The 27,583-nt window shown below is 42.1% G+C and overlaps 1 protein-coding gene across 8 annotated transcripts in view; it reads left to right on the top strand.

The window, feature by feature from the left end:
- The window catches only part of KALRN (kalirin RhoGEF kinase), a 1,333,112-nt gene that overhangs the window by 1,193,022 nt on the left and 112,507 nt on the right, over positions 1–27,583 (top strand). For 7 of the 8 annotated variants that reach the window (XM_069224644.1, XM_069224642.1, XM_069224641.1 and 4 more), the window contains 3 exons: positions 9,990–10,228; positions 21,345–21,592; positions 26,655–26,778. In XM_069224644.1, the coding sequence (XP_069080745.1) occupies positions 9,990–10,228; positions 21,345–21,592; positions 26,655–26,778 (611 nt within the window). Of the gene's footprint in view, positions 1–9,989; positions 10,229–21,344; positions 22,246–26,654; positions 26,779–27,583 lie in introns of those variants that run through there. The other variant, XM_069224649.1, reaches the window with a different exon arrangement.

Genomic DNA, 27,583 nt, shown 5'->3' with positions numbered 1-27,583 from the left:
TCGGTTTGCGCGCCGGCGGCTTCAGCCTCGGCCACCGAGGTCGCCTCCGGATCCGTGCACAGATCTGCACCGATGCCGGTCTCACAATCGAGGCGCTGGGTCGTTTATCGACGCTCCCGATGTCGGTAGTGCCCACTATCGATGTCGACCCGATTCTCATTCCCGGTGACCTGGAGCGGTGTCGGCCGCCGCCGCCATCTGCTTCTGTGGGCCCTATTCGCCCGAGGTCAGATTCTGACCCATTTTGCTATGGGTACGAATACGGGGAGGAATTGGAGGGGTCCCTGGACCCTTACGAATACCAGGAAGACCCTACTATGGACTGGGCACAGGACTTGGGCGAAGCCAGTGGTCTGGATACTTCTCCTGACGCTGGCATGCTGTCTCCTCCTACCGTGGCTACGGCGGAGGGAGCTACCTATAGTATGGTGGTTAGTAGGGTGGCTGAGGTCCCTGGCCTTGAGCTACCTACTGTCGAAGTCAGGTCTAATCTCCTGATGGAGGTGCTTCAGCCTGAGAACCCCTTCTCCCATTTAATGAGGCCCTCACTGATGTCCTTTTGGGTACATGGTCCAAACCCAGGACTCGGGCTCCTCTGAACAGGACTATCGCTCACCGCCATAGGCCTGCGCCGAACGACCCAAAGTTCCTGTCCCAACATCCTAAGCCTGAGAATCTTGTCATCCAGGAGTCCTCTTCTTCTGGCACGTTCCCTTCCGCACCCCCGGATAGGGAATCCAAAAGGCTGGAACAATTTGGTAAGAAGTTGTTTTCTTCCTCCAGCCTCGCGCTGCGGTCCGTGAACACTGCATGCCTTTTGGGCTGTTATTCCCACTCACTGTGGGATAGGGTTGCTGTGCTATCGTCTCCCAAGCAGTCAACGATGGGAGAGACGTGGAAAAGTTCACGATCCTTTGTGGGCTGGATACGACCGACTCTCTGGGCAGATCGGTTGTAACAACAGTGGCCTTACGGCGCCATGCCTGGTTACGTACTTCTGGCTTCCCGGGGGATGTCCAACAGTCACTCATGGACATGCCCTTTGATGGCACCCGTCTCTTCGGAGACCAAGCGGATTCGGCCTTGGAGAGGTTCAAGGATTCCCGAGCTACGGCTCGGTCCCTTGGCCTTTCTTCCGCCACACGCCTCCCACCGTCCGCTTTTCATCCCTTTCATGGCCACGGAAGGGGCTCCCTGTCACATCCCCAACCCAGCCACCGGGCCATGCACGCGGGACAGCCTATGCGTGGCCGGGGGCGCGAAATCCCACGTGGCCTTGGGACAGGGAACCAGAGGTCCGTCCAGTCCAACTCTGCCCCCGCATCAGCCTCCAAACCTTCCTAGTCCGTCCCCTCACTCACACCCAGTTGGTGGCAGAATCTACCATCACCTGCCCCACTGGGAACATATAACCACGGACGGGTGGGTTTTGCAAATAATTTGGAAGGGCTACTCCCTCCCTTTCCAATCTGCACCACCACATATGCCACCATCCTTCCATCACCTTTCGGAGGATATTTGGTGCTTCTCCGCCAGGAAGTCGCAGCTCTCTTGGCCAAGGGAGCTATAGAAAGGGTCCCTGTGCCAGAAGTAGGTTGTGGTTGTTATTCCCACTACTTTCTGATACCAAAGGAGGACAAAGGCTTGCGCCCTATCCTAGATCTTCGGGACCTGAACTACTTCCTCAAGAAGGAGAAGTTCAAAATGCTCACCCTGGCTCAGGTTCTGTCTGCCTTGGACCCAGGAGACTGGATGGTAGCGTTGGACTTGCAGGACGCTTATTTCCACATCCCCATCCTGCCTGACCACAGACGTTACCTACGATTCGTGGTAGGCCACGATCACATTCAATTTACCGTGCTCCCTTTTGGCCTTACCAGTGCCCCTCGGGTGTTCACGACAGTGATGGCGGTTGTTGCAGCTCATCTGCGCAGGTTAGGGGTCTCAGTCTTACCCTACCTAGACGACTGGCTGTTGAAGACGCCTTCGCCCCTGACAGTGGTCTCCCACGTCCAGACTACGGCGCAACTCCTGCACCAGCTGGGGTTCACTATCAACGTGCCAAAGTCACACCTAACTCCCTCTCAGATGCTCCCTTTCATCGGAGCAGTTCTGGACACAGTGCTGTTTCGGGCTTATCCTCCCCAAAAGGGAGTCCAAGACATTCAGGCTATGATTCCGAACTTTCAGCCTTGGTCTTGGGTTTCGGTGAGACAGACTCTGAGGCTGCTGGGCCTCTTGGCATCCTGCTGGTAACACATGCCAGGTGGCATATGCGGGCTCTGCAGTGGGACTTGAAGTTCCAGTGGGCGCAGCATGAGGGGAATCTCTCCGAAATGGTCCAGATCTTGGAGGGGACTGCGAAAGACCTGCGGTGGTGGCTTTCGAATCCCAATGGGGTCACTGGCAGATCCCTCTCCCTTCACCATCCATCTCTCTCAAAAGTGACAGATGCGTCGCTTCTGGGTTGGGGTGGCCACATGGGAGAGGCGGAGATCAGAGGCCTTTGGTCTCCGGCGGAGTCAGGACTAAACAAAAATTTGCTGGAGCTCCGAGCGATCAGACCTGCGTTGAAAGCATTCCTTCCTTCTCTCAAAGGGAAAGTAGTGCAAGTGTTCACGGACAACACTGCCGCCATGTGGTACTCCAACAAACAAGGTGGGGTAGGTTCCTGGACCCTTTGTCAGGAGGCACTACGCCTCTGGACATGGCTGGAACATCAGGGCATTACCCTGATGGTTCAACATCTGGCGGGCTCTCTCAGCGCCAGAGCAGACGAACTCAGCCACCGACGCACTGTTGATCACGAATGGCATCTCCATCCAGAGGTGGCGCAAGGTCTCTTAAGTGGGGAGAGCCTTGGTTTGATCCGTTCGCCTCCGGAGAGAACGCGCAATGTCAGCTATTTTGCGCGTTGGAGTTTCCAAGGCGGCACTCGCTTGGAGACGCTTTTAGTCTCGAGTGGAACTCCGGCCTCCTTTACTCCTTCCTGCCAGTCCCTCTTCTGCCCAGAGTTCTCAAGAAAATCAAGTACGACCGGGCCCAAGTTATCTTGGTGGCTCCGGACTGGGCTCAAAGAGTGTGGTATCCAGAGCTATTGAGCATGTCCATTGATCCTCCACTCAGACTGCCTCTTCGGGCGGATCTTCTGTCGCAGCAGCAGGGGACAGTCCTCCACCCGAACCTTTCCAACCTCCGCCTTCATGCGTGGAGATTGAGCGGCAACAGTTGACGGCATTTGCCCTTCCACCCGAAGTCTGCAATGTTATCTTGGCAGCCAGGCGTCCATTGACTAAACCTGTATACGCCTGTCATTGGAATAAATTTGTGGCATGGTGCACCAACAAATCTGTTGACCCCCCTTTCTGCCCCTCTGTCGGAGGTTCTTCTGTTCATTCTTTCTTTAGCCCAGCAGGGCTCTGCATTGGGCACCATTAAGGGGTATCTGTCTGCCATTTCTGCCTTTCTTAGGCTTCCTGATCAGCCCTCACTCTTTAAATCTCCTCTTGTGAGTAGGTTCTTGAAGGGGCTCACCCACTTATTTCCTTCCACTCCATTCATCATGCCTCAGTGGTATCTTAATCTTGTACTTACTTACTTGATGTGTACCCCTTTTGAGCTAATGCATAATTGTCCCTTACGGCTCCTCACATTCAAAACTGTCTTTCTCATCGCCATCACCTCTGCTCGCAGGATGAGTGAGCTTCAGGCCTATTCTTCAAAGCCTCCATACTTGTCTGTGCACCCTGACAAAGTGGTGTTACGCACTAGGGCTTCCTTCCGTCCTAAGGAGGTTACACCATTTCATGTAGGCCAGTCCATCACTTCGCCTACCTTCTACGCACACCACGTCCTTCCCATGAGGAGGAGAGACTCCACCGTCTGGACCCAAAAAGAGCATTGGCGTTCTATCTCAATCGTACTAAAGACTTCCGGGTGGACGATCAACTCTTTGTTGGCTATGTGGGTTCGAAGAAAGGGAAGGCGGTGCAGAAGCGTACCATCATGCAATGGTATTGCTCGAAGAAAAATCTCTGGATCCAGTCTGATGCCTGGGGGAATATTCTAAGGTAAGGAATCTGCAACTAGAATATGTCTCTACCAAATATTTTGTTACCGAAGGTAAGTAACTTGTACTTCAAGTACAACAAACACACCCCTTTTATGCAAGCCAACATTAAACGAGTAATGCTTTATACATGTGTTGAGTTGCCCAGCAGATCATGATGGAAGAGATACATACAGATATGTACATATATAAATAAATATTGTCATTACACAAAGAAACAATAGTTCAGATAGTCCTTAGCCCCACAGTATTGTTAATGTCCCTCTAACTTCTCTTTTGGAGAACAACAATGAAATTATAAAGATAATTTAGCTAATATAGTATTCAAAATGGTGTGAAAACTGTATTGTGAGAAACCAAAGTGATGTTGGTATCTGGTCGAATAGCGACGATTGTGTTTTTTCTAGCACCACAAGAAAACTATTGGGCCGGCTGTTGCTCAAATGATTTGGTATTGGGGTAACGAACCTTGCATATGATACAGGGCATTTTCAGGCAAGATCAAGTAGGATAAAGTTAAGAGTATGGGAGATGAAGCAAGGAAGCTATGGCGTTGTCCTAGATTTAGGGTGCCTCAACTAGTAAATGAACACTGGGGGTTGCAATAAACCTAAATACTACAAACTCGTATGCAGAGCCATGCAATTCTTCACTCCGTATGCGACGCAAATAAAAAAATCACTCACTAGCAGATAACTTCCTAAATATATCTCACCCTTTGAACCGCAATGCAATATGGATATTTGCAGGCGGTAGGCAGGCAGTGTCTTTTCATTTTTGGAGTCTAGGGATTATTTTTCATTGTAACTTTGACCCGAGTGACCAAGAAAGGCAATATTGAAAGAAATGAGGAGGAAGAAAGATAGGAAAAGAGTAACAAAGGGGGAAAACACAGATTAAAAAGGAGCCTGCGGGTGACCGGAAGTGCAGGTTGTTGAAGGCAGAGGCATGAGGTGGAATCAAGACCAGCAACCTTGGTATGTATCACCCCCAGCATTAGAAGGCAGTGACCTACTAAGAGCGTGTAGCCAGAAGGTCTGCCTTGTTTTTGAGTCCTTACTAGAACATTACAAATTACACACAACCTAGTTTTCTATATTCAGTACATCTTGCAGATAACAAATTTAGTTCTTGGTGATTCATTGTACTTTTTGAGGAGAAAAATAATCCTTCATGCATGGTTGTGAACTACTTTATAGGAGGCTGAAAGATGCATCGAGCTTGAGGGCGGAAGGTAAATATGCCTGTGGGTGGAACCTAACGGACGCCAAGTATACTTCAAAGAAATGGTAACAATATGCTTTGCAGAAAGCTGTACAGTCAAGCCAGACATAAAACACGAGTCCCCTTAGTTATGTTTTATATATAGTAACCAAGCACTGGATTTTTCACTGGAAAGCATGCACGTTCTGTGTTCTTCACATTCTCTAGAGTCAATAATTTGGCAAGTCTTCTACTTTGAATGACTTGATGGCAGAGCCCAGTTCGGTTTTCTGCCCCAAACCATGTCAATGTTGCTTCTCACTGTCGAGTTTGGATATAGCCCACTGCTTTCTGCTGCAGGCAGGTGATTTCTTCAATCAGATTTTGGGCATGCTTATCCGTCTAATTATATTATACACTTCTTTCCAGTAGTACTTGGAGCCATATCACATTCATTAAAAATACAATTTATGTGATTTGCAACAGGGTATTTAAGTTTTGATCCAAATGTAGGGCCTCATTATGGGTTGCCGAGTTTTCGGAGAGGTAATCCTACACCCTGTAAATACTGGCACAGCAGGGTGCTGAACTAACCGGATGTGATATTAAATCACTATTCCCAGGGTTCCTGTTCGAAAAGAGGCATAACTTGTGATTGCTCTATATTCTCTATTGTGGTCCAGTTACCCAATTCTTTGTCTCTTGTGGAGCAGTATCCCATGCATTTTTCACTACGCTTTTCTTGGTGATATGCACACCTTGTAACCCCATTTGAGCTTGAATCAGGATTACAACTGGACTTGGAATGAGCTCCTTTGTGTTGAATATTTTGCATATGGTTTTGCACTTACTGAAAATTGTATTATGCCCTTTTTGTGGTGCTAACCTAATAAGAAACAGAACAAAATAGCTTGTTCCATTTCTTAAATGTGACTAACGAAAATATATGGGTCAACCTTTTATTTTACACCATTTTTCATCATGTAGGCAAACACTTTGTAAACAACTGCTTAAAAAACATATCACTTGCAGGATTAACTTAACATTTATATGAGCACTTAGATTGCACACAAATAACCATGGTTCCAGCTGTGCCATCAAGTGACTACTCCATGTAGTATTTTCAGTACAGTTAACATAATTGTTATTAGGAAAAGAAAGACAATGATAAACCGATTTGAATTGGCGTTTTTCATAAAAACTAGAATTACATAATTTATACAGCTCTTATATTATGCAACCCTATGGTCGGACAAATAAGCAGAATTTTCAAGTTCGAAAATCACTGCCATTCATATAATGTAGTGTCAACAAACCATACCTTACATGAGTCTAAATGAAATTTGAGTTAATCAGGAAATAGCTTGGATCCCTTGCCTTTGTGACTCTTCACCTCAAATGACAAACAGTCCCATCGCCCTTCACCACAAGGAAAGACCTAACTCTGTTCAACCCTTGAATATCTGTGAGATGCTTCCTATTGTAGTGTGGTGCGCCTGCCCTATTAGTAGTGTCCGGATCATACCAATTAGAGGGGAAAAGCAAGGAGTTGTTTGTGTTTTTTGACACTAAATCACAGATAACATAAACTGAAATTTCAGGACCTTGTTATGTTAGTGATGGGAAGTTACCATTTGCGCTGCTTTTGCCATATTGACAAGTTGGTGAATTACATTTTCTGTACATGGCTAATAAAAGCTTAATTGAGAAGAGGACAGTCATGCAACATCCATAAAAAAATGGCAGATGTTCCAGCTGTCCTCCATTTTGTTCCCAGGTCTGATTTTCAGCTGCAGAGAAATGTGGGTTTCAAGAGTTTAGAGCTGCTAATAGCTTAATTGTTGTGAAAGCTTTCCGGAGACCCAATGCCGGCAGGAATGGTATTGCTTTTAGTGACATGCCCTTGGCATCCATTGTGTCTGGATTTTCCTTGTAGGCCTCGGACTGCAGGATCTGTGATTTGAAATAATATAAGTGAAGACAGAAGCACTATGGCCCAGTGGAAAGCTAGACCTTTTGCCACTTTTTTCCTTTCTATGTCAGTTTCTGCTAAAAATGGGGTAAAATATCTGCATCAAAGGTGGACAGCTCTAGATTCATTGAACCGTAGCTGGGATGCTTGAGGCGATGTCTGTCACGTGGCTGCCGACCCGTTGAAGTTACAAAAAAAAAACCTACCTTTGCAAACTAAATAGGCAAGAGCAAGCAGTCAGCTACCCTACATTAGCTTAAGCAGCGTGTTAAATCTAATGCTTCTCTTGCATAGTAAATGTGCTTAAAAGATTTCCCAGAAACTCTTTCATCAGTATTGTTTTCCATTCCGAGTGCTAGCTTATTTCATATTGGGTACACTCCAAATAGTGACTGCCTGTGGAGTTGATAAAAGTACATTGTCTAATAGAGCAAACCGTTGTACCACTTTTCACATAACAACTGAACCTTTCTTTTTTCAAAGACCTTACTGCTGTTTTTAAAATAAAGCAGTTGTTATACTAATACTTCAATTTCTTCTGTCTTCTCATTCTTCCCTGTAACTCTGTGCTTTTCTTCCCTGAACGCGTGCCTCCATTTTCTTCTCCTAGTAAGTCTGTTTTCTATCTCTATTTGCATCTGTGAGATATGACAGTAACCATAATGTATCCAGTCCACTCCATTACTAAGCATGTGTCACTCTAGTTAAGCAACACCAGTGTACAGTGTTTGTGTTTCTTGAAGAATTATGTCCGTCTCAGTGGGCTGTAAATCTGTAAAAGCCGGTAGCATGCACACATTGATCCTCCACAGAAGACTAGTAGGGTCTTGTCAAAAACAACGATGCATATTAAGTTGCTCTCTCATTGGAAGCAATCAGGTTGATCCATTGGTGCATTTACCAGATTTGCCAGGGTTTCTCTACTTGAAAACTAGAATTGCTTTCTGTTGTGAGTGCTCCGTGGGAGACATATGTATGGAAGGGGTTAAGATTATGAAACCTGTACTACCCAAGACCACCAGTTTACAAAGAAATATATTATTTTCTTAACGGATAGGTCTGTACACTTCTGTTCAAAAGTTATCACTTATTCGTACAAGAAATCCAAGTAGATTAATATAAGATCAAAATATAGGATAACTAGACACCATGAACAAGACTGTTTGCCGCCAAAGAGGGTATAATTGCAGCACATGTTTTTGTTGGAAATGGTGGATCCCAAGGTGAAATGTAAGGTCCCACTTTCTGAAGATATTTTTGATCCCAAATCTAGGGTATCCATATGAGCAGAAACCTTGCCAGATTTTCAGAGTATCCACATGAGGTGTATTTACCTACAATTATTCTAAATGGAATGTTTTTTTACAGTGAGCAGTTATTCCAACAATTATTGTGGATCTTGTCATCATGGGACGTATGCTGCACACCCCTTACCTGAGTTGTATATTCTTTGTCCCCTTCCTCCTGCATTTGATGTAGTTCAGTTCAGAGACCTTAATTTCCAGTTTTACTCCTCTAATATCATGGGCAATGTGCCATTCATCTAGAGTGCTCTTGAATTCATTTTGTTTGAACCAACATAGGCTCTGGACAGAAGGACACTCTAGATGTATGCAGCATATCTTTATCCTGCTGTGCCCTGCTGGGTTAGATCGAGTGTTCTTCAGATAAAGGAGATAGGTAGCCAAGAGGGGATCCATTTGGGAAATCTTTATATCTAGGCAATAGCCGCTTATAGGATGTTGATAAATATGCATTTATGAATACAGTAATGCTGGTTGAATGTTGGTGTCACTGACAAATGGTGCTGTTCTGAGGAACTTGGACTGTGTGTCACATTTTTTAAAACAAAATTGTTAAGCCCTCAAAAGTGTGGCACTAAACACAACCATTATCGGACACCTCACTACCATTCTTCATCAGTACTCACCTGGATCTCTCACACTATCTTTCCCCTGTGATTGTTGGTGGCTGTGGAGCGGTACAGCTGCTCGAGCAGGCTTCAGCAAATTAATTTAAATCCACAATGGCTCCCATGGTGCTCACGACTGGAAAGGTATCGGTTAAATATGATTCACACACCCCACCAAAGACGAGATAAAAGCGCGGACAGGCTCCCAAACCTCAAACATGTTATGAATAGGGTGACGTGCAAAGTGCTATTTTTATACATTTGCCAATTCTCTATTTTGTAAAATGGTGCAGTTCTACAGTACTGCTGTTCAATTGTGCTCATTACATTTCATGCTTATGTGAGCCTTTGCTGCCCCCCCCCAACTCACTTTTTTATAGTACCGCCTTTGCTAAAACTCTTTAAAGTTAGTGGGTCAATTGTGTTAACATACGCGTAGCACAGTATCTGCCTTCACTATTCCAAGGTACAGTGAAGTGAAATTTGTCCTCATTTCTGATTGGGTAGTGTTCAGTTGTAATTCAGTCCCTGTCTAGAGAAGTACAAAGGCATAAGAGGTTTAAAAGTCATTTTCTACACTGTTATCCCTTTTCATATATATACTTTGTGTTGTTCAGGATTAAACTTAACATATGGCAAAGTTACATTTTCTGATTAAACTTCGGTCTAAACTTACATTTTTCAAACTTAAATTTCAGTTTGAGGCATTGATCTAATTTAAGCTTTGCATGTAAATGGCTTCCCACCAGTCTCCATCTGTCTTTTCTAAATGATCAATTCAGTCTGATGAAAGGGGAATGGGCAAAAGTCTTTAACTGTGACATTCTCTGCAGCACTACAATCGCCAATAGAGTATCAGCGTAAAGGAAATAACTCTGCTGTGATGAGGTCGCAAGCTGGCAGAGGACCACAGCAAAACAGCCGGCCACATTCTTCAACTGCACTGGGGTCTGATAAGCCTCCCAAAGGCACAACCCGTAACCCATCCCTGCCACCCCTCAAGATATCTACCTCCAACGGCAGTCCAGGGTATGACCATTATCAGCTTCCAGACAAATACGATCAAAACAAGGTAATTTTCCTCTGCTCATTTACAACTGGTTGTTGGTGCTAAATGTTCATGGATAGCAAGAACACTTATTATTACAGTCACAAAATGACAGATAACTAATTCTGTAGGCAATGGATCCAGTTCTGAGTAAATGTGATGCATGGCTTTTTTGAGTATAGCACCATAATCAGTTGAACACACTTGGCATGTTTGAGAAGTTACGTCTTCCCAAAATCTTGAGGCAATTAAGGCCTTCAATTATGTGAAAACCACCTTTCTGGCATTCAAAAGACAGAGGGAGTTCAGGCGTTTTGCTATACTTCCAAAAATGGGTGCAAAGTACACAGTATGTCTGCTTTTCACCATTTCACTTACTTTCGGCTTATTGAAGAAATGTTTTTTTGGAGGGAAGGGTAGGTTCTGTACCTTGAACGATGCATGAATTGATGTACAGCTAAATGAAATACAAGGACAACAGGAAATGTTAATATTTATATTCTTTCATAATCGATTAACAGCAGCTCAACTACCCTTGAGCGAAGTTTGATATGTATGTGCTTCCCCCAAAACCAGTGACTGAGTAAAATAGTTCAGTAGATCAGCCTGCACTGTGGGGGCACATACTGCTCACATTTAGGCCATTTGTGTCCTAGTCTAAATATGGGCATTGTATTCAGGGGAGGCATTTAGGTTTCTCTAAAACCTGCCAGCTTCTGAGAGAGTGTCGTCTGGCCTTTAAAGATTAACACATGACCTGTGTGTTTTGTACACTAAAAAGAGTACTGTAAGGATTAGGTGGCTAAGTGACTCTGGGCTGAAAATATGGTGCCTTAATAACCTAGACATTTCTTTTACCTTCCCATGTAATTTTGTACTTCATTCCATGTGGTTCAATTGCAGTGAATCAAGACTTCAATTACGATTAGTTTATAAAAGAAAGGGTTTGGGAACGTGGGGTACTCATTTGAGGACATGAATGGGAAAAGCTTTTAGCACCTTTCACTACCAGCAAGTAGGAGTGGTAAGTGGTGTCTACTTGCTCGATAATATCTTAATTCTTACCAGGTCTCATCTCATGACCATTGGTAAAGCTGGGGTAGGGTAATCATATGGCTATCTTGAACCTGGTACCTCAAAAATAGCCTGGGTGACCTTATTTCGATATAGTTATGCTCTCAAGGAAACTTATATTATCATGCTAGAAATGGAGCAGTCAAAGAAGGAAATATGGTAAGAGAAGCACAGCAGAATATGAAATTATGGTAGAAGCAAAAGGCTAAAGTACCATTGAGGAGAACCTTCGGAGAACCTTTGAATAGACCTAAAACCATGTTAGACAACTGAGACAGCTTTCTGTTTCGTGCGATCAGATATAATTTGAGTAACATATTCTTCAAGTAGGATGGAAATCTGCAACTAGTTAAATTAAAACAAATTACCTACTGAGAATATTTTTACCATCTACTCGTGGGTCAGTTCACTCAAACTATTGATGCAGCGTTGCTAATTTAAGAAATAATTTTGCTTACCATAATGCTCCATTTAGCATAAGAAACAGGACTGTGTCCAAGGTCCTGTGGACCATTTTAACAGGGTGCTTAATGTTCCTCTCGCTAAACCAGATAATGAACAGTTAAATGAACCCCTACAAAACGTTATTTCTCCAGTAGGAGCATGCATAGCTTCACATGCTTGAATCATTTCCTGTCGTCGAAGTGGGAGACCGACTGTACCATAAAACAGTATGTATCATTACCATAGAACTTAATGGCAATGCACTGTCACTTTAATAGCTTATCTATGTCCTTTTCTTAAGGACTTGAACTATGACAAATCAGGTGACAGCATCCTATAGAATACTTCCAAGAGAGGCTGCATCCCTCATATTTTCTAATGCATATCGTGCGAAGGGAGTCTTCCTGAGCTTCTAAGCGTAAAATTTATTCTGAACATGTCTCGTACTTCAAAGAAAGGTCTCTTCAGAGCCTGTGGGAGGAAAAGGCTGCATGTGGATGACCCACATAAGGACTGTTTTTATTGTCTCTATCTCCAGCATCAGGTAAAGACGTGCAAAATAAGTTGCACTTTCTCACCTAAGACCTTTCAGGAACGGGAGGGGAAGCTACTTCTGTAGCTACAGAAAGCTAAGACTCAGAAATTCACCACTTCTGAAGAAGACAGCCTGTAGGAAAGTCCTTTTTTTTTGCCTGATCACCCCCACTCTTTCTGGATAGGTACTGGTGGTTACTGACTCTTGGCTGTGCCCTGGCTACTGCTTACCGGTCCCAGGGCCAGTGCTCTGTGCAAAATGGATATGCAAATTAGGCTAATTATAATTGGCTAAGTTAACCTACCTATAAGTCCCTAGTATATGGTAGGGCATGTAGGTTTAGGGACCATAGCATAGGTGGTGCACACCTAGGTGCATTGCTGAGGTGCCCAGTGTCATTTTAAAAGCAAGCCTGCCTTGCTGGCTGCTTTTAAATTAAAGTTATATGCAAATTCGACTTTGGAATTAAAGGTACTTCCAAAGTCTTAAACTACCTTATTTTTACATATAAGTCACCCCTAAGGTGTGCCCTATGTGCCCCTAGGGCTGGGTGCCATGTAACTATAAGCAGGGACTTTATAAAAATAGATTTATAAGCCCTGGTGAGGTAAAAACAGCCAAATTCGTTTTTCCCTCATTGAAGTAAATGGCCTTCATAGGCTAGAATGGGCAGACTTTATTTTAAATTTTAAAGTCTCCTTAAATGTTACATACCAAGAATTTGGTATCAAATTGATTGTTATAATAAATCCCACAACTTCCAGTTGTTGGATTTAATATAACTAGTTCAGGTAAAAAGTTTAGACTTTACCTAAAAAGTTGCCAATTTCAGCTCTGCATTGTTTTTGCTGCTGTGCTCTGATTGGCCAGCCTGCAGCAGCTTCTGCCAGGCTACTTTAATGAGGTGTGAAGTGGCCTGGCTTCACACAAAGGAATGTGCTTGGGGGAGAGAATCTCCCCTCAGCAGATGGTGAGGCAGGAAGGGGGAGGGCTGCCAAACTGGTCTTCAAAGGCAGAGAAGGACATCTTGAGCACCCAACAACACCCCCACATCCTGCAACCCCAGACAGCTAGGTGCCCCCTTGATTAGATTAGGAGAGGGCAGGAGAGGGGTGTGTTTATGATTTTTAGCCACACCAGTGGGTGGGCTCAGCCAGATCTCTCCTCCAAAAATCAGATTCATCCATTTTGGATTTTTAGAGACTGTTGCCTTCTGGGATGGATTTTTGCCACACTTCCCAGGAAGTGGTCATCACAGGGGGACGACCCTGTCCCTGATTGGAGAACCAGGGCCCCCCTGCTTTTCACCCAGGAGCAAGGATAAAACTGGCAGACCTGCACCCACCCCTCAGATCCCCACCAAATTTCAAGAAGAAGGAACTACAAGGAGAAGAAGGACTGCCCTGCTGGACCCCTGGCCTGCACCTGGACCCTGCACTCAGAAAGACTGCACCAGCTGCACACTTGGGCTTCACCACAAGAAGGACTTTGCCTGGCTTCAACTGGTTCAAGGAGGGACTCCCTGTTTGCTACAGGTGAAAAATTGCTATTCAGAGTCCCCTGCACCAACTCCTGAAAAAGTGACCAGCTGACCACTGTCCAGTGGCCAAAAAGGAGTTTGCGCCAGGTGCATTCTGGGAGTTGAAGTCCGCACTTCCCAAGGACCGTCACAGAACTTCTGGACCCTTGGGGTGAGCTGTGGACCCCAAAAGAACCTTAAAAGAACATCTGGGTGAAGCCCCAGAAGTTTGGAAAAGATTGGAGAATTTTTTTAAAAAAGCTCCATAAAGTGACCGACCCGACGCGGAAATTCTAGCCGGCTTGCCTCAACTGCGACCCGGCCTGACTTCGTGGTTCGTCCCAGTAAAGAAAAACATCCAAAAAAGAGACTAAGTCCGAAGGTAAAAAGTTGACCGGGACCTCCCAGCCATCGTATCCGAGAAGGGCTCCACGGACGTCGGATCAAGATCCAGGTTTACCCCGGTCGAAGGATTTTCATCTCGAAAAAACGACTAAGTCCGAAGGTAAAAATCACCACCGAGGAAACCGACTTCGCGTATCCGGACAAGGGCTCCAGGAGGTCGGATTCAACTGGCAGGTTCGTCCCGGGGAAGAAAAACATCAAAAAAGAGACTAAGTCAGAAGGTAACTTTTTAACCGAGGCCTCCCGCGACTTGTAGCCGAGCAGGGCTCCATCGCGGTCGGCCTGAAAGTTTGACTTTGCCCCGGTCCTGGTGCAACCAGATGACCCGATTGGCGCTTTTTGTTTCTAAGCGCTAGAAAATAATAATACTTTAAAAATTCATATCTCCGGTTCCCCTAAACCGATTTTAATCGTTTTTGTGTCATTTTAAAGATAAAAATATAAGCTATTTTTATAAATTGGTTTTGGATTTTTAAACTGTTTCCTGTGTTTTATTTAATTACTGTTTTGTGATATTTGAATGCTTTACACTTTGTCTCCTAAGTTAAGCCTTGACGCTCGTTGCCAAGCTACCAAGGGTTGAGCTGGGATTAATTTACTGAGACCTAACTGTACCTATGTGGAGGTTAGTGGCTTGTTGCTAGGTGTAGGTACCTACCTGCCCTACCAATAACACATTTTCCAACACAGCCACACCCCAAGAGGTCATGTAAGAGGGGTAAGATCCTCTGACCAGGGGACATCTGAGGAGAGCAGGAAGGGCTTAAATCCCCATCATAAAGTCTCTCTGAGAAAGGAGAAAAGAAACCATATCTCCACAGAGGAGGCTTTTTCTCAACCCAGCACTCCATGTCTAAAGTCTGTTGAACCATCGATGAGGAAAAGTAAAACAATTATTAAAACACCATTGACAACATCACCATCGAGGACAGGCATCACTGTCTTGTCTACAAGACCATCTTCGGCAAGGACATTGACAGCCATCAATGCACCTCTCGTCGCCGAAGATTCTGCCATCCAGGAAGACAACGGTGACATTACTAACTACACAGTCGACTGCAACACCATTGACGAAAGCATCATCAAAGACAACACCGTCAACAGGATTCCACCCATCAATGCCAGCCTTTACAGATCTGATGATCACGCCAATGATTACATTGTCGATAGGACCGTCAACGATTATAAAAATCATAAAGGTGACAGTCATTAACACCGGAGTTAACAGCTTCCAGTAAACTTTCACCTTATCCTCCATCTCATCTGCTAGACATGGAAGAGTCCAGCACATAGTCCATCAGATCTATTAGTCAACTGCCATGATAACAAGGACATAGAAGAAGATGAGCATCAGTACTACCAACAATATTATGCTCCTTCACCAAAGAGACATTATGAGCAATATCGTTATCTTCCACAACTTAGGCATGATGATGTACAGATACCCATGTGACTTGTTCAGGATTTGCAGGCTATGCTGCAAGATTACAGAAAAAAGTTCCCTGAACCTCAATAAGATCAGCCGGTAATACCACCTCAAGTTACTTGTCCGACTATGCCAGGACATATCCCTCCCTCTATTATCCCCAGAATGACACTTGCGTCAAACATTGCAACGCTACCAAAGGAAGACCCATCTTCATCGGAGGATGAAAGAGAGGAAGGCGAGATCCCGGAACATCCCCCTCCACAGGATGAGTGGAATGTTTTCCTTATCCCCATGCCATCACCTTCAGTGACTCATCCTTCAGATTCTCCCCCAGAGGACATTGGGGGGTTTCATAATTTTATTGGCACGGCGGCAATAAGATTCCACCTCCCAACTTCCATCAAACAGTCACACTGTTTCCTTTATGACTTTAAGGAACAAGCAAGAAATTCAGCGCCGTCCCCATCATTGATTATATCTAGAAGCAGGGGATAAAAATAATGAAGAACCCGGCTGCAGTGCTACCCGCATAGACAAAAAGTACAAAGCTTCAGAAGATTCCCCTGCTTGCCTCGCAGGTCATCCCTAGCCCGATTCTGTGATTTCACAAGCATCGCAACATCAGTCCAGGAACCCTTCTGCTCCTACCCCTATGCCACCGGACTGAGGGGGCAGACGTTTAGATAATATAGGCAAGAGATTTTGCCTCATCTCTGCTGTTGTAGTTTAAGTGGCCAACTCTCTGGCGATTCTGATCACCTGATCGGCAGATGTGGTCCAATATCAGCAGCCTCATCGACCTTGTGCCTTAGTAGAAGAGAGCAGAAGTGACAACAATCTTGAAAGAAGGTGAGCGCACTAGATTGCACCTTGGATATCGCCTTCACAGGCTTTCGTCAACCGGCTGGGTCAACAGCCCTGAGACGGCAGGGATGGATCAAAGCCACATCATTTAGGCCGGCAGTACATTCTAAGGCCTTACATATGGCCTATGATGGGGAAACGCTCTATGGGAAACACATAGAGGGAGCACTATTGGCAATAAAAACGGGCACAGCTAGGTCCCTCTGCACCCTTCAATTTAAGAAGTTGCCGTTTTGAGGGGCTCATGGACAGAGATTTTGCATGTTCAGAGGGGTGTACCAATGCTCTCAATAGTACCAACCCTTTGAATCCCACTACGGACCTGTCTACCAACAGCAGTATTGTCATCCTCCTGCAACAGCCTATACGGAACAAGGCCCTCACTGAAAGCAACCTTTCCAAGGTAGTCACAGGTCGTAGGCAGTGACCTAGACCAGGTACAGGCTACCTACATTACCTCCCATCCTGTGAGTGTGAATATTTCCATCTGTCTACCCCAATGGGGAGAAATAATATTGGACAAATGGGTATTAGACCTGGTCACTTTATGGCCATACCCTGGAATTTATAGTCACACCAAACATCCCCTTGTCTTCACTTTTTGAGAAAAGAAGCCCTCAGCTTACTTGCAAAGGGAGCTATAGAGAAAGTTCAGTTTTCACAGAAGGGCATAGACTTCTACTCCCTCTTCTTCCTTATACGTTGGGAAATGCCCTTTCGATCAGATGGTCAGAGATTTATGCATTACCACCCCCCCCCCCTTTCCCTCTCACACTGAAGGTTCACAAAAAAGTGAGAAGGGAACACTGTCCCCTCATCCTGATTGCTCCCAGGTGGCCCAGGAAACACAGGTTCACGGAGCTCCTCCTGTTTTCAGAATGCAATCCCATTACCTCCCGGCAGCACAAACACTTTTGACCAGGGCCAGATCTTGCATCTGGAATGGAGGCCCATCCTAGACGTAAGAAAATTGAACAAATTCTTACACAAGCAATCATTTTGAATGGCCATCCTCTCCGACATTCTGCATCTCCTAAACAAAGGAGACTTAATGAGAGCTCTGGGCATGCAGGATGTATATTTCAACATCCCCATACATCCAAAACACGGAAAATATCTTCGCATTATTGTAGCCATACCCATTATCAATTCAAAGTCCTCCCAATCGATGCCTTGCAACTTCACCAAGTGCCTGGCACTAGTAGCAGCCACTCTCAGAAGCCAAGGTCACCAGGTGTTTCCTTACTTGGTCTATTGGCTACTAAAAGCCCCAACACTAGGGCAAGCATCCAGAGCCACACAAGCTTGTCTTGCATTATTTCGCAAGCTGGGTCTCACTGTCAGTTGTTGGAAATCGACAACTATTCCAAAACACAATATAATATTCCTAGGATCCCATTTGGGTACAATACAGAACAAGGTGTATCCATCTCAAGACAGACAACAAAGGCTAAGAAATCAGGCAGTAAAATGATCAAAATGAAAGTCAGTATGTCTGTACAAGTCGCTGTTGGGCATGATGTTCTCCACAATCAATCTAGTACCTCTTGCATGACTGAAAATTAGACTACTGAAACAGGAGTTACAAAAACGGTGGATCCAGACGGAAGGATCGTTCCAGGACATCATAACTATCACTCCAAGAATGTAGGAGCCTCTAGCATGGTGGTCTGAAACCTCTCATCTGTCAAAGGGCCTCATTTTTTTACCTCGCATACCCAAATTCATCTTAACAGATGCCTCCCTGCAAGGCTGGGGTGGCCACCTGCAGGACCTGCAGATTCAAGGGCAGTGGTCAGCACAAGATGCATTCCGATTGGCTAGAACTGAAACCAACTTTCTCACTCTGCAGGCCTTCCTTCAGAGAATAGCAGATTCCCCAGTGCTGGTTTGTACAGACAATATGACAAGCATGCACTACATCACCAAGCAAAGGGGTACACGATCATTAACACTCCCAAGAGACTCAGGATCTGTGGAATTGGCTCCCAAATCACAAAATATCCCTGAGAGCACAGCATGTGTCCTGAGTATGCAACACCTTATCTGACCCTTCTCAGTAGAACAAAAGACAGATGCCTTGAGTGGGAGCTTAATCAAACAAAGCTGGACAAGATATTCTCACGTTGGGGCAAGCCAGTATTTAATCTCTCTGCGACAAACGAGAACACTAAATGTGAGCTCTGTGCCAGTCCGTTCCTGCTCCCAGGGTTGTGGGGGAATGCCCTTTTGATGAGAAGGTCGGAGATATATGCATTCGCTTCCCCCCCCCCTCTCGTACCAGAGGTTCTCAGGAAAGTGAGAAGGGAACACCGTCGCCTCATCCTGATTGCTCCCAGGTGGCCCAGGAAAAACTGGTTTACAGAGCTCCTCCTGTTGTCAGGATGCAATCCCATTCACCTCCCGCAACACAAACACTGTTGACCAGGGCCAGATTTTACATCCCCAAACAGCCTCTCTACACTTGCGTGCATGGCTCCTGAATTCAATGAGTTAAAAGACCTAGACATTCCTCAGGACTGTAGGGATAGCCTATCTAAAGCAAGAGCTGAATTCACAAACAAAACATACAGATCGAAATGGAAGCAATTCTGTTCATGGTGTCAGCAATGTAACTTGCAACATTGAATTTGGAATCATCATCTGAACAGATTCTGCCTTATTTCCTTTCGCTCGCTAGATCAGGATTATTGCATGCGTCTGTCAAGGTTCACCTTGCAGCAAATCTCACAATACAGACGTTCATCACACACTCTTCCCTCTGTTTCACAAGGATATTCAAACAATTCATGAAGGGGTTATTCAGAGCTTTCCTTCCGGTCCGAGCTTCTGCCCCGGAATGGCATCTCACAATAGTTCTATCCCAGCTTATGAAACCACCATTCTAAACCATTCACAAAGCAGACCTAAAGTTCCCGACATGGAAGGAAGCTTTACTATTGGCTGTCACCTCAGCTACAAGGGACCTTTTCTACGTTTTACTGAGGATTATGTGGTTCTCAGAACAAATTCAAGATTCTTTCCCAAGGTCCCATCTCAATTTCATCTCAATGAACCTATCATACTTAGCACTTTTTTCCCTAAGCTGGCTTCACCAGCTTAAACGTCTCTCCATACTCTTGATATCAAATGATGTCTTAAATTCTATTTACATCGTACTAAGCAAATACGTAAGACTGATCAACTTTTAGTGCCACATGGACAATCCCAATAAGATACTTCAGTCACAAAAGGAGCTATTGCAAGACTGATTTCTGCTATCATCCAGTTTTGCCATTCAAAGGCGGGCAAACCACATGGAGTCAAAGCAAGAGCTCACTCAACAAGGAAAGAGTCTACTTCGGCTGTTCTGTTTGCAGGTGTATCATTGAAAAAGAGCATCCAAGCATTCATGCAGCACTACTGCCTGGAATCGGCGCACCCCAGCGATGCAGCTGTAGAACAAGGCAGTGTTATGTCATCTACTCCGATCAGGTGAGCCTCCTTTCATGGAGTTATTTATTGCTATTCAGGTATAGATCCATATATAGTGGTATACTGCATAATTTTCTCATCATGTATGGAGTATTTAAATTTCAGATGTATAGACATAGATGTATATATTTGTATATTTCTATTATTTTGTTATCCACCATCCTCAATAGGTACTTAGAATAGCACAATGTACAAGCATGTAAATCTATGAAAGATCAACTACTAGAGGAGAAAATTAGTTACTTGCCTGTAACTGCATTTCTCCAGTATTGGTATCTTTCATAGTTTCACATGTGACCCACCCTCCTGCCGAGTGCCTCCCCTTACAGCTCAAGTGATGTTATTCCCACTTGTGCTCGAAAGTCTGAGGAATGCAGCCTCTCTGTGGGCAATGTCACCTGACTGGTCATAGTTCAATTTTGATCCTTTTTTAAAAAGGACATAGGTAAGCTATTAACATGACTGTGCATTGCCATTCAGGCCTATAATAATGATAGATACTGCTTTATTATGGTCCTGTGGGACTCCAACTTCGACAGGAAATTATTCAAGCATGTGGCTTTATGAAGGATGCCAATACTGGAGGACAGAAGTTAAAGGGAAGTAACTGATTTTCGTATGCTGGCCATTGCCTACATGAAAAATTTATATTATGGAGGCATTTTACTTTATTAAAAGACAATAAATAAAGCATTACATTTGTAAATATTTGTATTTTAATTACAAATATATTCTTGGAATGTTAATATAAATATATACACAATCTCAACAGAATATGAACACATACCATCTAACAGAATATGACAGAGGTGATAACAGCTGTAATTTTGGGCAAGATGGAATTTCAAATGGCATTCTTTAAAAATCAAATATGATAGTGGATCACAAACTGATCCTGGTAAAGTCCCAATTTTCTTCAATTTATATAGCTAGAGCACTTAAGGAATCATCATTAAAACACATAGGAACTTTTGGATATCTATAAATATCCTAGAGAAGAGTATAGATTTAATTGTCCCAAGGATTAAATGTATTTTTTATTAACCAAACCACAATTTGAATTTTGATTTGGTACAGTGTAAAGAGTATAGGTATAACATGATTTTTACCTATCAGCGACATTGTATATAGATTACTGCAGTGACATCACCCTGCCCAATATAATAATGTTAGCAGATTTTTATGTAATCTGTTCACTATTATCCACATTTGGGTGCTAAATACAATGAATTGTCTGCAAATGTACAGTGACTGTAATTTTTTTTATTTTTTATGAAGGAATGCTACTGCAGATAATCTATTTAGGGTCAGTCTCCACTAGCTTTCAGTGAAACAAATAAGTGCAGTTTATTTCTCAAATGACCTACAACAATTAATGGTTTATTTCTCTTTCTAGCACGATACAGGCGGTTGTAATGGAACATCTTCACTGATGGTTGTCCGTGATTACTATGCACTGAAAGAGAATGAGATCTGTGTCTATCAAGGTGAAGTGGTTCAAATTCTTGCCATTAACCAGCAGAACATGTTCCTGGTTTACCGACCTTCGAATGATCACTCGCCAGCAGCAGAAGGATGGATTCCAGGCAGCATCCTAGGTCCCGTCACTAAATCCTCCACAGATAATAATGACGGAAGCATCAAGTAAGTGCCAAGTGGCTTCCCTGTGAGCGGTTTATGGATTTTTGAGGAAAACAAAAACAGAGATGGTAGGGCTTTCCTACTGATTTTATCTACAGTGCCATTGGAACAAACTCTGAATGCTGGACCCTAAGCGTGGGGCGGGCATGTCGCATAGCTCTCTTTTTATGTTTATACTTGTAAATAATCAGAGTAGATGGTAAAAGCATGTTTCATGTTTGATCCATCTTACACCAACATGGAAGTGACTGGACTGGACTTATATTTATGTTGTGTTAAGTTACTAATATATATATTGGTTAAAGCAACATTTAGAAGCAAAAGCCTTGGTGTTGGACTGAGGCCTACTTCTCAAAGAGGAGAGATTTTATGTTGTCTATGGCAATTTCTTTGTACAGCTTGATATTTTTTTCCTTTTCTGTTATTTTAATATATGTTCTCAGTAACTTGTAAAATATTTTTGTTTGAAATTCCCCACCCTCCCTCTCCAGTACATTCCTGTATAAAGTATTTTGCACTATTTAAAGAAACTCATATTGATGAAGTCAGGTTGTGCAATATGATAGTCGCAATGTTCATCATTGTACCTGTAATGTAACTAATAATTTTAAATGTACTATTTTAAATATGTAAAATAAATTTTCACCATGAGCATGTTTTAATGAGGTAACATAAGTCTTTGGCCCGTTGTTTTTCCTTTCTTCTAACATATTGTGGGACTATTTAAAACCAGTATGCTGGTGTTCTTTACTACTTAGCAGTTTGTCATAAAACACTAACCGAAAGGCACTTTGCAAGAGAAGATGGTATGCTCGTTTGAGTATTGAGAAAATAACCACTAATTAGTTTGAATAGCTCTAGCATGTGCAGTGCTTTAGAGATGTGATACTTATAACAATTCTACCCACAAATTTGATAGTTAACCGAATGCTAAAAAATAGTTTTGATTTAAAAAAAATAAATAAGAAAAAAACACATTTCTTGTAAAATAGGACATTCAATATTGAAAAACAAAATTCCCACAGAATGTGGTGCCGTGATATTCCTCATTGAAGCCTTATCATTGATCACCCAAGCAGATTTTTCTAGTGACAGAATTCCCCAAAATTGCTTAGGAAGGTTCTTAAATCATGTTTGAAGAGCCAAAGGAGAACTTGAAATGCAAAAAGTATACCAAACAAACAAATGCTTCATATCAGGAACATAGGTGCAATTTAGTTAATTGATGGCCATTTTCATCATGTCGTCCTAAAAGTGTTGCTCACTTATTTTTTAGTTTTAACCATGCGTTTGTTTGATTCTATATCACTACAAAAAATTAACCAAAAGTGCCCATAACTCCTAGTAGCCTCTATCTTTGGTAAAGGGTAATAGTTGTTTAATTTTCCCATTTATAGTATGCTAACAAGTGTGTATGATGCATGCCCTGTAATATGACTTACTCACTGCTGTTACTTCAAGTTGCTCTATGGAGATTCTTTTTTGTGTGTTGATTATTATTAAGAAATAAATATTCCAGAGAGACAGTTTACACCTTAACTTCATATAAACATCACTAAACCAAGTTACATTAACTGTTTTTCTTTTTTTTTTTAAATTGGTATTCTATACATTACTGAGTTCAAACCTCACTCTTCTTAGACATTGTGAATATTATGTCCCACTAAATTATATTGGCTTTGTTGGCACTAATCCATAATGTAGTATCAGGTATTAACAAATGCCCTGTTTAAAGTCAATAATCAAAACAAGAAAGGGGCAAGTGATGCTCACCTAGAACACTGTATTAACCTATGTTCTGTGATGTCACAATTTTTCAAACCACAATCATGCATAAGGAGCAAGGTAATGTTACCTTGCAGTACAAATGTAGGACTTGATACCTACATGAGAACATGATACTGCTTTGATCTCTAGTTATAATATTGGGATTCCGTACATTTTTGTATGTTAAAATAATTAATTTTCATCTTTCTAAGTCGGTTTGCCTCCGTTGCCTTAAATTATAATAAGTTGGCAGTGCTATTCTAAAACATAAGCCTAAAAATGAGCATGTAGGACAAACACAGATAATTTTGCAATACTGTCATATCACAATGAAATTTACTTCAGAGCAACTTGGTTAAGCTCAACGCTGCTACCTGTTATTGGAACAAGTTTTGGTGTGCATGGAACAATGGGTGTGGATTAATTTTGACTTAATCTTGTTGCAATCAAATATTTTCTGTTTGTGGAAACTGGCTAAAACTGATCAGAACCAGCCGAGGAGCTCCAACAAGTGAACAAACCTAACTCAACAGGAAAAACATCATACTGATATTTAAAAAGAAGCAAGAAATCCATCTTTAACTTGCAGTACCTCCACGTGAAGATCATCTGTCATAATGAGTATACCGGCATTCAACTGAAGCATTTAAAATGGTACATGTTAATATAATTGTACAGACTGGGCAGACAGTGCTAATAATAAAGGTACAATAAACTTTCTTTGTAAATGCCCTTCATACATTTTCTATCCCTTAGTGTATTCGTGGGAAAGATAATGCCAGGTGAATACACATTGTAGCTTTATGTAAACGTTACACTTGGCCAGTTTACATTACAATGATTAATTGGTTCATTTAGATCTCATATTACCATCACATGGGAGACTTTAGTTGTTAATTCAAAATATTACATTAAAAGCACTTCAAACATTGGCATTCCTTTTATCAGCATATCCTCTTTTTGAGTAGAATCAGTTACATGTAGAAAATTCCATTAGTTATGTACAGTTTTTGCAGTAAAATGCTCATATAGATTCACAAACATATTTGCAAGCAGTTTTGCTCCTCAATGACCAGTGGGTTCACATGTTCTACAGTACAACTCTTAGAGGACTCACATTTAGGCAATTTTTTCAAATGATCAATCCCTCTGCCACAGGTCGCATGCGGTAAGCTTCATTGCCCAAAACATATTGCAGAAAGTGTCACCGACACGACCCTCATGAAGATGCTTAAGCACTGGTAAGCAGTTGTTTATTAGCCTTGCTACTACACTTTTTCTTAGTTTAAACTTGTAGTTTGAGATTACCTTATCCAACAAATTGAAGGTCAGTGCACTTGAAGGAAATGGCTTCAAACTGAAAATGTTAAGCAACATAGTTGAATTATCCTTTTGGTTCATAATTGCTTGCATATTATAATGAAATGTTGTCCAGTTTTCATATTTTTGTGGCCCCTACAAATGGGACAAACATTAATTTCTTGATATAGATATATATATATATGTATTTATATATATAGATAGATATATAGATATATTCTCGTTTATCTCTTATCTAAAAACTACTTCGTTCAGTCATTGAATTTTGGCAGTCTCACTTACCTCACATTATTGGAAAACGTTATTTATCCTATTTTATCCATGAATGATTTTGCAATATTTGCTGTCCATTGGGTAATTTCACATTCTGTTGTTCGGCATTTCATTTATTCACTTTTTTTTGTATTTGTTTCATTATTAACTGGCTGACTGTAATGTCTAATATTTTTTCAGTTCCCCAGGCTGCTCCTTGAAGTCCACTAGTCAGCTACAAAACGCGTTCTCAAGTCTCTGGATTTAAGGGAGGTTACATGTAGTGTGCAAGAGATTTCTATCCCACGTCCATGATAATCAATTGCAATCATTCATTTTCAACACCTTTGAGTTCACAGTGCACTCAAATTTATTAAATATATTCTCTCCAAAAATACGGCTATATTTTACCTTACTGCACTGTAAACTTAAAAACATTGTTTGTTTTACTGATGTGTTAAGTTTGTCAGTAATGTCTGCTCCTGTGCCCAAAAAATAAATCTAAATATATCACCTATAGCAACTGATAGAAAATATATTGCTTCAGTTAACATTTTCTCTCTGAATTATGATCTTAAACTGAATTAATGCTTCCTTTCAACAAAAATCAGTTGGCTGTGGCTCTACAGTATGCAAACGTCTTGCAGTTGTACCACATCCTAATTCTGGAGGTCTTTTTTGTACCAGATTTTAAATGATTAAAAGAATATTTGTTTGCAACAAGACTGAATAAGAGCATGCACGTGCTCCTGCTATGTATGTATTTCTATGTTAACATTCACTCCTTACATTCGTTTTTGGCTTGGTCTGTTTGTGTCACCACCATTGTTCGTGTCTACATGCTCCATAGCTAACTAAGCAAATTTGCCCTCAACCCAATGATGATGTAATGTTTTAGGAAAACAGTCAGTTTTTCAGATTGTTTTTTGGAATGATTGAAAGAGTTTAATTGGTGCAGTACAAAAAAGAAGAGTCTCGCAATGAAGGACAAACCAGCAGAATTAAAAACTGTGCGCTTACAATACTTAAAGGACAGATCTTCAATATTGAAACAAACTTTGATTTTATTGGGCTTTAGGACATCTTAGGATAATTGAGACATGTAAACATTGCAGTAGTCACCAATATAGTAACAATGTTTTAATAGTCATGCCTTCAGTGCATTCGGAAGGCAAAGTTTGAGAAAGACAACAAAGGTCAATTTTTAGAGGACCATATTTGCACTATATTTTCATGGAGAAACCCACCCTTAAAAACGCATTCAGACTTTGAAAATGTGCTCACAATTTCCCAGTGTACTATAATTAGTAAGACGACCAAATAGCACTGGGTAATAGAATGGAGTGGAATGTCAATATTTCAGCATTCATACAGGGTTGCTGTTTTTTGTTGAAAGTCTCTAAATTGGTGGTCTTGTGTTGAATTGTTGATGGTATGATGGAATAATTACAAAAAAGATGATCCTGTTTTTTCAACTTGTGTATTTTGCTGTGTGTTAAGTTTTTTGTTCCATACATCACTCATCTCACACTATTTTTTAAGTCATACAGCTTTCATTCTTATTTACCTTCTATTTTATTGCTTTATTCAAAATGGCAATTTTAACGATATTGCTTGAATGGATTACATGTACCGTGTTAAATTTCTTTTGACAAATGTGGATGATGGCCTATCCACATGTGTGGTATGAACTGCCTTTGATTTGTTGCATCTTTTGGTAATACAGGAAATCATGTTCATGGCATACCCTACGTATGAGAAAGCGAGCTGAGAAAGAGAATGGTGGCAAAAGTGAAGCTAATGGGCTCTGTAAATCCAAGGCAATTCTAAGCAACAAAGTTTCTGTGAAAGTGAGTAAGGCAGTCTACCAGGTGCCGGTTGCCACTGATGTACATTTTTACTAAATCTTCTACCACCCTTTGCACGGAGGGATATTTCCTTTTTAATCTTTTTTCTTTTTATAATTTTGCATGCAAACCCGTTTTTGCATTCCTTTTATTATTGTTGGCACCAAATGCAAGAAAGTTCATTTTACTTTGCAAGGGTTTTAGAAAACATTTGCAGCTGTTACAGAAGAACAAGTCAGAGTGCGTGTGACCTAGGTGACAATCTGTGTGCAAAGTTTTAGTCAAAGTCGACCGTTTCAACTCCATTTCAGTATTAAATATACATGTCCTGATGTATCTATGATGTCTCTTGTGTTCATGTAACCAAATGCGTTTCCTTGCCTTTACCTGCTACCCCATATGGCCCTAGGAACCACTAACAACCAAATCATACATTGCATTGCAATGGGCAGCAGAACCTTCTTTTGGAGATTCACCTAAAACCAAAAGTACCTCGCTTATAACCTGTTCACATCTATTTAATCCCTCTTGACCATGATTCATTTCATGTAATCAGTCAAAACTATTAATGTTCATAAAAACAATTTGACATTAACACCAAAATCAAATGGCAAAAAGACAAGGAACTAGCAGGTGGCTTAGACACATTGAAGTAATGTATGTTCATAGAATGCTTGACAAACAATTAAAAAAAAGAAAGGTACAGCTATAAAGATCATGGTCTGTGAATGGCCTGTGTACCTGCGCTCAAGGAAATGAGGGCCTTACTGTCATTCACTGTAGAGTTATCACTTTCTCCGCTCCAACA

This window comes from Pleurodeles waltl, chromosome 3_1 (genome assembly GCF_031143425.1).
Source record: "Pleurodeles waltl isolate 20211129_DDA chromosome 3_1, aPleWal1.hap1.20221129, whole genome shotgun sequence".
NCBI lineage: Eukaryota > Metazoa > Chordata > Amphibia > Caudata > Salamandridae > Pleurodeles > Pleurodeles waltl.
This window is presented reverse-complemented; position numbering and strand designations above follow the sequence as displayed.